Source organism: Phoenix dactylifera, chromosome 10 (genome assembly GCF_051530095.1).
Source record: "Phoenix dactylifera cultivar Ajwa chromosome 10, Ajwa_hap1_PhDact_Kaust_v1.1, whole genome shotgun sequence".
Taxonomy (NCBI): domain Eukaryota; kingdom Viridiplantae; phylum Streptophyta; class Magnoliopsida; order Arecales; family Arecaceae; genus Phoenix; species Phoenix dactylifera.
This window is the reverse complement of record NC_143199.1, coordinates 25,672,774-25,684,120: the sequence shown is the minus strand read 5'-3', so window position 1 is coordinate 25,684,120 and position 11,347 is coordinate 25,672,774. Positions and strand designations below refer to the sequence as shown.

The following is an 11,347-nucleotide window of genomic DNA, read 5'->3' as shown; positions in this document are numbered from 1 at the left end:
TATAGACTGGGAAGTTTGAAATGAAGCCAGATCCAAGATCATCCTGCACCAATCAAGTTGCAAGATAGAAAGTCAACGGTCAGAGACCATAATAGAATTGACTTCATTGAAAAGGTGGAGACTATGAAAGCACTCACTCCATATAATGAATCGAAAGATCAAAATGGCAATAGAAATTTTGTAAAAGAAATAGCTGATGATCTTTCAGTCAAATTATCATGGATAACATGATCTAATTGTTCATAGGCATATTTTTATGCCCTAACCCAAGAAAAGGGGTAATTTTCACTACTTCGTTCAAATAGTGGTTGCTATTCTTCTTAGTAAATTTATGAGAATTTTATGTGCTATTCTTCTTAGTAAATTTATGAGGATTTTATCCTGTCATTCTTTCTTGCTGTTCTTCAAGTAATATTCTTATAAAGGTGCACCAGATAGTATTAGCATAACATTAAAAAAAATACAAAATAAAGAAAATAATTCGTTTGGCAAAGAAATGATACCATGGGTTCCACTAATAGCAATAACCTTGTGCTTCTCTGTGATTTTCCTCAGCCAATCATCTCTCTTGTATCTGAGCAATATAAAGGTAATTAGTTGAACCAATGATGGAACAGAGCATTTGAGCAATTAATATTTCAATTTTTTTTTTTCACATTCTTGTAACTTGAATTAAGCAATGTGATAAAAGTAATCATTAATAAAATAAGAAGGAGATCCTTTTTTGACATATTCAAAAGACCAGTCTTTATTACATGCGGTTCTTGGGAACATCCGATTAAGTGGAAGTAGTTGGTCCAGAAAAAGAAAAATGAAACAAAAAAAGGGGGGGGGGGGGGGGGGGGTTGCTGTTCTATATTATCTGTCATATGGAAAAAAATAAAGTTCTACCTAATGCAGTACGACATTTACTAGAAGAACGATACACTTCAAGCTCCATATATTGCAGATAGGAGAGGATATTAGGGACATGTCAAGGTCTCTCCTAATGTTCAATAGAGATGCCTCACGTGGCTATACAATAATATGAATTCTTTCCGATATGATGAATGACCTCCATCCGATCAATTTATAAACAAAGCGGCAGATGAGAGAACAGAGGTATAGGCCACCCTATCAATGTTATGCTCCTGAATATGGAGTAGGCATGCAGGTCGGATCAACTAATCTTGTATAATCAATTAATTCAACAGGTTCAACGACCTACAATTGGACATCTCAGACAATGGGGTGATTATTGATGTATTCTTCACAACTACCAAGTTTGGATCTCTTGGGATCACATCATCACAAGATATTCACAATAGTACACATCTACGGATAATTCTAGAGTCTCATGTACATATTTCACTTCATTATCTAGTGATCTACCATAACCTTTTTAAAGAAATGAAATCTTTAAAAGTTTGAATGTCATAATGTTTGTTTCACAAAGTAACATGCAAAAATAATTTTTTTTTTTTTTTGTAGCATGTCGTAGCATGAATACTTCATATCTTTGGCCAATGTGACACATTTCTTATCAGGGAACATGCAAGATCTGATGGAATATTACAATATGATTGCTGTGTCAGCTAGCTCACTTGTACCATTTTGACAAAATAAGCTATGTTTATTCCTTAAAACTGAAAAGAATACACCAATTAATCTATCATAAAGGAGTGTGTGGACCTGCGCATGCGCATGCAAAAGGAGAGAGCATTTCCGGCCTTATTGTTGATTATAGCCATTTCAACTCTTTGTTCTTTAACAATAATGGGTATTGGGGTACTGGGACGAGCTTGCAAATGCTAGGTTTCAGGAATTATTGATCTGCATCACTATCATCCCTGATATGTTGAGAATTTTTATATTGGAAGATTCTGTGTACTTGCCAAAGGCCTAAATGCATCTTATACATAATAGACATTTTACCAGCTAGAACAATGAATCAACCATCACCAAAGTGACTATCAAATTCTTAAGGGAAATTGAGAATTCATAATATAACACTGAGCAAGAAGGGTATGGGCTAGTTAGCCAACTGTTGATAGGACATGTATTATAGAAATGATCATAGCAACTTTTTGAATCTTGAACTACTATTCATAGCATGTCATCAAATTCAGACGATAGATGCCCTATACGCACTTGCCAGACATAAAAGGAATAGATAGCATCTAAATATATAATGACATGGGAAAAGGGAAGTAATAACAAAAATAAAGAAACTTGTCTCCACGAACACATAGGGAATACCATGCATAAAATTGATGTAGTAGTACATCATGCTAATAGAACTAGACATCCTTTTTTAACACAGGAAAGGAAAGAAAAGAATGAAAAAACAACTAGAGCACAGCATGCTTGGTAATTTATTTAGATCATGCACAAGACCTCAAGTTTTCAAATGTGTATTATCTTCATTTGACTTCCAAGATGTTATACCATCTTGATGATCTTAAATTTGATTAATCAAGATTGTTGTGAAATTCATAACATTTTCTCACTTATGATGAAGAGGAAAGAGGAAAGATCTAGCATAGCATCTAATACTTATGCACAAAACAGAGGCATGGTTTGCACTAATTACATAGGGGACACCAAGCAACTGCAATTTTATGAGGTCCAATACCAATCATGTCAGATGTAATGAAAAAAAGGTGCTCATTCTTCGCTTTCATTGCTGTGATTGGTGCACACAAACTAAGCAATAGACTGACATTAAAAATTTATTTTCAATTTATAAAACATAATAATTTTGTTGGAAATTTCATACATGATGAGTTATATCAATGACCAATATGTTAATTTACATTTGCATTTGTTAGATAAAATGCCAAGTGGTTTTCTCCATACATAAAAAGGCTTGTAGCATAAAAGGAGATAGAGCAGAAAGTACCAACATTGGAATTCCCATGAACTTTGCATGTACAATCTCCTCATTATCTGCAGGAATAGCACTAGAAACAACAACCACATTAGGTAGACCAGATCCAGCACTCCTTTCCATATTCGATGCTGAGTGCCCTATAGATAACCTTGCCCCAGCTTTATGCAATCCATCCATAAATCTACCCCACATGATATCTGAGCCACTAACCTCAAAACCCTGAGTTTTGATATAGAAAATCAATAAGGTTCTCCATATTTTAGAGGAAAAATGAAACTTTTCCCAAGAAAACTAAAGACAAAGAATTTATACCAATAACATGCTTATTACATGCACGCTGAACAAAAATTACAGCCTAAAATTTATGATAGCAGTAGGCCAGTAGAATGTGTTAAAAAAAAAAAAAGAAGAAGGAAAACCGAGGTTCCTGCCATTGCAGTTCTGGGAAGGATCAGATGTATGCAGTCTTAACCGAGAGGTTGTTTCAAACCCATGACACCAGGTCATGATGAAGCGAACTTCCTATTGTGCTAAGGCACACCCTCCAGGCCAGTAGCATGTATAAAAATACTGTGAGGACTCATGCAGGCGTGTGTTTAATCCTACATTGGTTATTCACTGAGTAGATCTTGAGTACTTATACAGGATCAAGGAACTCAAATAATACCTTTTAGCTAGCCAGTTTAGGTGAGATTAGGTTGTTATAAAATGGTATCAGAGAGGATCCGACCCATATAGGGGACACTGCAGCATGACCCATGCAGGCGTGTGTTTAGTTCCACACCGGTTATTTGAGTCTCGGAAGACATGAGAATATAACAAAATGACAGCAATGGGAACAAGAACAAGAAATGATAACGACGTAGAGGTGGTTGTTTAAAATTGATCCAAATCCAAATTAAAAGAGCTTACCTGTTTGAGAGCCAGCAAAGCAAGTGCCGATAAACCGGAGCCTCCGATACCAACGAAATGAATCCACCCCTTGTTCTTCTTCTTCCCCTCCTCTTCGCCATTTAATACCATCAAATCCTCGCCATTTGTATCCGCGCCTTTGGCCGCCAGGGGAGCGCATTGGCCTCGCGAAGCCGAGCCGCGGCCGCGGAGAGGAACTCCTCTCCCTCGCCTCCGACACGAAAAGCCCGTACAAAGGATCGGAGCGGCGGGGTCCAGTTTCACCCGAGTTGGAACGGCCGGCGAACGGCCGTTAGCGGTGGCGAGAAGAGCGCGGGATTCCATCGGTGCCGGCGCCTTGACGGGATCTGGAGATCAGAGACGCCGCTCGGTGAGCATCACTCGCTCGGCTCCGCTTCTCGCTCGCCGTCTTCAGGCGCCGGAAAAAGAGGCTGCCGCTGGGAGAAGTAGAAGAGAGCGCGGTGCGGCGACACGTTCCGCACGTGCCGGAGAACGAAAACCACGTGACGGGGGATGTCTCGTGGGGGTCCAGCTGGTTAAAAAGGGAAATATGGACGAACTTCTGTCCGACGGGATTTAGAGAGCGACACCTCAGCGGCAAAAACGCAAAGTCATAGGCAGCATGCGTCATCTAAATCGGATACGTGTCCATCATATGAACTGTTTGCAATTTAGATTGTCCGGTCCACCTTGGAATAAATTAAAGGCTCACCCCGGAAGCTTGGATATCGGAAGTTTCCTTGCAGGGAGCTAAGCCGTGCGTTCAGTAATGTCCAAGCAGCATCCGATTTGCGGTTCTAAAATCGGAATACACAGTACTACCGAACTTGAGTTCGGATGGTATGATCGTTACTTAAAAAGAAAAAAAACAGTTGTTTGCATGTTAACTATTTGCACCAACACCTCCAAATTTCTTGAAATTAGACCCTTGATTTTATTATTTTGACCTAGACTTCTATATTTGTTTTTTCTATTACATTTTGATCTTTTTAAATATAAATTATTACACTCTCACCTAGAAAAAAAACATCATTGTGCAATTCTTTGAATAGATTTTTGATTAAACCTGCAACTGCTCATACTAATTTGCAATGCCACACCCATCATGCCACAACATGCAAGGCCTGCCTAAATTACTCAATTTATAAATAGATATAATGAATGATATGGTATTTAGAAAATTTTAGTTAAATAAAAACTTTTCCTCCAAAATTATAAAATAATTTTTTGATACAGATCACTTATTGAGGGACAACTAGCTAAACCATACTCTTTCAGCTCTCAACCCATAACCTCATCCGAGCTACTCGGTGCCTGTAAAAATGCAAGTGAAAATAAAATGAGATAACACTAAAATAAGTAATCTTTACCTTTAATTAGATCGAGCATTTAAAGTACAAGAAACGTTATTTTGCATACAACATGATTCTTAACTAGAGTAAGTTTGCCAATTATTAAATTACTAAAGCATTTTTGTAATTTGAAACTTGAAATTTGGAAGATTTACTCAACATTCCCGATGGAGAATTGAGTGGCTCAGGTTCAATATGGTGTGTCAATATTTAGCTAGAGTTGAAATCTGATGAAGTTGAAGCTACACATTGTACCAACTTGATCAAATCCCGTTGCACACTCAATAATTGGGTCTAACTCTTGGAACCCCGCTATGCAGGTGATGGTAGATGTAATGTCCGGGCCCACAACCTACTAGGCCCAATAAGAAATAGGCCCAGTAAGGGGTTTGGGCCCAAATTTTTACTGTGGGCAGTGCTACCAGAATAGCAACCGGGAAGAGGTTGCCACCTCATGCTGAGAAGAGAAAGGATAAGGCCACAACTGGCTGACAGGGGAGGGTCACCTCATGCCCCACGTGGCAAGGCCAGACGCAACGGCAGAGCAAGGGGGGGCAGCTGGAAGCTCCCGAAGCTAAGAGGGCAGGGGGGATAGGACCTCACCGAGGGGCCCCCCAGCCATGCAAAACCTGGAGCCGCCACCTCAACCCCCCTACTGGCAGCCGATTCCGGCGCGCCTGAGACCGGGGGGAGCGGCTGACAGTCTCGAAGCAAGGAAGGAAGGAGAGGATGGGACCTCTCAGAGGAGGTCTCATCCCTTAAACAAATTATTTAAGCCTCTGCCGGCAACCCCAAAGTCACAGACCCCCTAGAACACTGAACGAGAGAGAGAGCCGAAGCCTTGGAGCTGAAGGCGAAGGAGCCCTGAAGCTCCAGGAGGAAGGAGGGACTACCAGGGGGAGGTACTACCCGACTGCAACCGGCCAAGGTAAGGAGTTTTTAAGGTTAGGGTTTAACAGAAGTAAAGAAACCCCTCTGTGGGGTGCTCTCCCCCTCTATGTCAACAGTGAAACAGAGGGGAGGAGGCCGGCACAGGAGAGGGAGAAAAACCCACAAGCCCCGGGTCGGGCTGGACTCACAGGCCGCGTACTCGACGACCACCCGGGCCGAACCCAACCGGGCTCGGCCCGCGGACGAACCAGACACCACGGCCTCGGCCGCGGGTACCCTGGGGATCGGGGGGCAACCCGGGTCGCCGGATCTGGCCGGGACGGCAACAGAGGTGGCCACAAGGCCGCCAGCCCCGGCCGGACCACCGCCTCTTATCCGGCAAGGGGTGGTGGTGCCGGAAGGAAGGACCAAGGAAAAGAAAAGAAAAGAAAGAAAGAAGAGAGGGAAGAGAAGCTCACCTGTGTGCGGTCGCCGGCGTCGTGGTGAACGGCCACCGATGTCGCAGGAGCCGCCTGCCTCGGCTCGGCCGCAGGCAGCAGGCCCGGCCGCGGGCGTCGGCCCCAGGCATTGCCGGCCGTGGCCCGGCCCTCCCAAGCTCGTCTTTCTTCCTTCACAGGGGAAGAATGGAGAGAGGAAGAGAGAGGGTTTGGGAGTGAGAGAGAGAGAATATGGGGTTGGTGAAGGGAGGTTGAAGAAAAGAAGAAGAATGAAAGAAAGAAAGGAAGAGGGAAAAGAAGAGAGGAAGAGGAGACTCATCCTCCTCGTCGTGTGCGGCGGCCGCCGGCTTCGGCCGCGAGCACCGTCGTCCCAGGCTCGGCCGAGGACGCCGCGGGGCCTAGCCGTGGACGCCGCCGGTTGTGGCCCGGCCTTCTTCCGCTCGCCGTCCTCCCTTCCGCTCGTCGTCCTCCCTTCGTCGGAGAAGAGAGGAGGAGAAAGGGGGAAGAGAGGAGGGTGTCGGGAAGGTTCTGAAGAAGAGAAGGGAAAAAAAAAAGAAAGAAAAGAAAAAGAAAAAGAAAAGAAAAAGAAGGAAAAGAGAAGGAAAAAAAAAACGAAATGAAATGGGTTTAGCCAAATTTGACTACCCAAGCCCAATAAGACTGGGCTAAGTCTAAATCCGAGCTCAATCAGATTGGGCTAAGTCTGGACGAGCCCAAACTATAAATTGGGTTAAATCCGAGCTAAATTAAGTTAAATTAGAATGGGTCCGAACCCAATTAAGCTGAGTTGGTCTCAGCATATCTAATTGATCATGAACCAGACCCAATCCTTTAATTAAAAAACTCAATCAACCCATGTGGACCCAATTTGGTTTTAAATCGAACCCCAAAGGCTTCAAATTGGACTTGGGCTAAATCCTTGGATAGGATCCAAGCAAGTAAGTTCAAAGTATGATGAACTAAGAGATTTTATAATAAATAAATGGGGAATAATGTAAACCCTATGATGTTGTTTTAGGTGATTAAGGATTTGTCACCTGGACTTGAGCAATTTGGAAAGCGAATTGATGTAAGTAATCTATCTTAATCTTATCGTAGATCTTGTATTACGTTTTATAAGATGAACCAGTGTTTTTCATACAATTTGAATTGTATACATGATTTGTGAAGAAAGTAAGTAATCTATCTTAATCTTATCGTAGATCTTGTATTACGTTTTATAAGATGAACCAGTGTTTTTCATACAATTTGAATTGTATACATGATTTGTGAAGAAAGTAAGTAATCTGTCTTAATTTTATCGTAGATCTTGTATTACGTTTTATAAGATGAGCCAGTGTTTTTCATACAATTTAAATTGTATGCATGATTTGTGAAGAAAGTAAGTAATCTATCTTAATCTTATCGTAGATCTTGTATTACGTTTTATAAGATGAACCAGTGTTTTTCATACAATTTGAATTGTATACATGATTTGTGAAGAAAGTAAGTAATCTATCTTAATCTTATCATAGATCTTGTATTACGTTTTATAAGATGAACCAGTGTTTTTCATACAATTTGAATTGTATACATGATTTGTGAAGAAAGTAAGTAATCTATCTTAATCTTATCGTAGATCTTGTATTACGTTTTATAAGATGAACCAGTGTTTTTCATACAATTTGAATTGTATACATGATTTGTGAAGAAAGTAAGTAATCTGTCTTAATCTTATCGTAGATCTTGTTTTACTTTTTATAAGATGAACCAGTGTTCTTCATACAATTTGAATTGTATACATGATTTGTGAAGAAAGTAAGTAATCTATTTTAATCTTATTGTGGATCATATGAGTACTATGGTTGTTAAGTTTTTAAAGTGTTATTCATGCATGATATGTTATGATGGATAAGTAACTTGCCTAATCTCATAAACTATGGCCATGTATGCACCATGATTATGCTTATATTTTGAATCATGCATGCAAGTTAGTATAACGAAATACTATCTAGCCAAGAGGCACTATAATGGGCTCAAAGATGCTACTGATCGAATGCAACTGAGCTGGCCTTGCTAGTGGCCGAGAATAACTTCGCTGGCCTTGCTAGTGGCCGAGAATGACTAGCTGGCCCCGCCAGTGGCCGAATGGACTTCGCAGTAGCATCCGAGAGAATGGACCACGGCATGCCGGGGGCACGGTTTTATATGCATACTTTATGAAAATGATATTTGAAGCATGATCATGAGGCTCGTTTCAGAGCCTGGGTATATGAGGCGGGTGCTTCCAAATCCTGCAGATGCGTTTTTGGGGAGAAGCAAAATCGGTGAGGGGTGAAGGACGCTTGCGTGAAGCCCCGGAACCGGCCAACATCTGGCAGGGGAGCCCTGTGTTTCCCCCTCATGTGGGCCCGATAGTCACGTGCCCTGCGCAGGCGGGCCGTGACATTTATGAACGTGCCTGGCCAAAACATACATTGTTTTACAACGGATTTTTGAATATATCCTTATGAAATGTTGTATTTTGCTAAAACCGCTATCTCCTTTAAATGATGCTAATCGCATGAATTCTTATGTTTTATGAAAATTCTGTTTGACTGAAAATACTGCTTTGTTTTCCAAGCATACATATTTTGCCATGATAAATTGTGAGATAATACGCATGTCAGCTTCTCAAACCCTGCATAAACATGGTTACCATTATGTCCGATCCGGTAAGATTATGTATGATTACTTACTGAGCCGTGTAGCTCATATCCGTTCATTTATTTTTTTTTCTTTCAGATCCTCACCACTGATAGCTGCCAGAGACACGTTAATTTGGTATCAGGGCTTCTTTCTTTTTGGGGTAAAGCAAGTATACTTTTGTGTACATAAACTACATAGAAGCTCTGTATTTGGGTACTGACCAGCATGTTGTACTAAGAATGCTTTCTTATATAAAGGTTTGGTTGGTTTGACTACCCTGTTACCCATGTATGAGGCTGCATGCTATTGTGGGCGGTAGTCGGCAATAGCACGGCCGTGTCACGGATCCGGATCCGGGGCGTGACATTCTAGTGGTATCAGAGCTCTAGGTTTAACAAGACTATAACCGTAAAAATTTGGGGTAATGGGTAGTTAGGAGTATCATAATATGTTAAGATTGGCATAATACCTTAGTCGAAGAAAGCAATGTATTTCAGTTTCATCCTAAACTCTTGACTGCTAGGTAGCTATAAGAAATAGGGAATACTCAGACATTTACCCTGATGAATTACCGGAATTACCCCTGGTTGAGAAATCGAATTCACCATCGATCTTAGGAGAGGGACCCATCATCAAGGCCCCCTACCGGGCGATTCTTGTTAAGCTATGAGAACTGAAATTTTTGGAGGGAAACTTTGTCTACCTAAAAATGTTCTTTTCAAGAGTGTTGCCCGATTTGGGCGATACGGCAAAATGAGTCCTCGCTACATCGGTCCACCTGAGGTATGTTTAATTTCGAGGACGAAATTTATTTTAAGGGGGGTAGGATGTAATGTCCGGGCCCACAACCTACTAGGCCCAATAAGAAATAGGCCCAGTAAGGGGTTTGGGCCCAAATTTTTACTGTGGGCAGTGTTACCAGAATGGCAACCGGGAAGAGGTTGCCACCTCATGCTGAGAAGAGAAAGGATAAGGCCACAACTGGCCGACAGGGGAGGGTCACCTCATGCCCCACGTGGCAAGGCCAGACGCAACGGCAGAGCAAGGGGGGGCAGCTGGAAGCTCCCGAAGCTAAGAGGGCAAGAGGGATAGGACCTCACCGAGGGGCCCCCCAGCCATGCAAAACCTGGAGCCGCCACCTCAACCCCCCTACTGGCAGCCGATTCCGGCGCGCCTGAGACCGGGGGGAGCGGCTGACAGTCTCGAAGCAAGGAAGGAAGGAGAGGATGGGACCTCTCAGAGGAGGTCTCATCCCTTAAACAAATTATTTAAGCCTCTGCCGGCAACCCCAAAGTCACAGACCCCCTAGAACACTGAACGAGAGAGAGAGCCGAAGCCTTGGAGCTGAAGGCGAAGGAGCCCTGAAGCTCCAGGAGGAAGGAGGGACTACCAGGGGGAGGTACTACCCGACTGCAACCGGCCAAGGTAAGGAGTTTTTAAGGTTAGGGTTTAACAGAAGTAAAGAAACCCCTCTGTGGGGTGCTCTCCCCCTCTATGTCAACAGTGAAACAGAGGGGAGTAGGCCGGCACAGGAGAGGGAGAAAAACCCACAAGCCCCGGGTCGGGCTGGACTCACAGGCCGCGTACTCGACGACCACCCAGGCCGAACCCAACCGGGCTCGGCCCGCGGACGAACCAGACACCGCGGCCTCGGCCGCGGGTACCCTGGGGATCGAGGGGCAACTCGGGCCGCCGGATCTGGCCGGGACGGCAACAGAGGTGGCCACAAGGCCGCCAGCCCCGGCCGGACCACCGCCTCTTATCCGGCAAGGGGTGGTGGTGCCGGAAGGAAGGACCAAGGAAAAGAAAAGAAAAGAAAGAAAGAAGAGAGGGAAGAGAAGCTCACCTGTGTGCGGTCGCCGGCGTCGTGGTGAACGGCCACCGACGTCGCAGGAGCCGCCTGCCTCGGCTCGGCCGCAGGCAGCAGGCCTGGCCGCGGGCGTTGGCCCCAGGCATTGCCGGCCGTGGCCCGGCCCTCCCAAGCTCGTCTTTCTTCCTTCACAGGGGAAGAATGGAGAGAGGAAGAGAGAGGGTTTGGGAGTGAGAGAGAGAGAGAATATGGGGTTGGTGAAGGGAGGTTGAAGAAAAGAAGAAGAATGAAAGAAAGAAAGGAAGAGGGAAAAGAAGAGAGGAAGAGGAGACTCATCCTCCTCGTCGTGTGCGGCGGCCGCCGGCTTCGGCCGCGAGCACCGTCGTCCCAGGCTCGGCCGAGGACG

The 11,347-nt window shown here is 43.8% G+C and overlaps 1 protein-coding gene across 3 annotated transcripts in view; it reads right to left on the bottom strand.

Annotated features, from left to right (window-relative positions):
* Positions 1-11,347, bottom strand: part of MDAR6 (monodehydroascorbate reductase 6) — a 44,373-nt gene that overhangs the window by 18,220 nt on the left and 14,806 nt on the right. For all 3 annotated transcript variants that reach the window (XM_088705659.2, XM_089925843.1, XM_088705658.2), the window contains exons 18-19: positions 2,886-3,091; positions 504-574 (exon numbers count right to left, since the gene is read on the bottom strand). In XM_088705659.2, the coding sequence (XP_088561785.2) occupies positions 504-574; positions 2,886-3,091 (277 nt within the window). The remainder of the gene's footprint in view (positions 1-503; positions 575-2,885; positions 3,092-11,347) is intronic.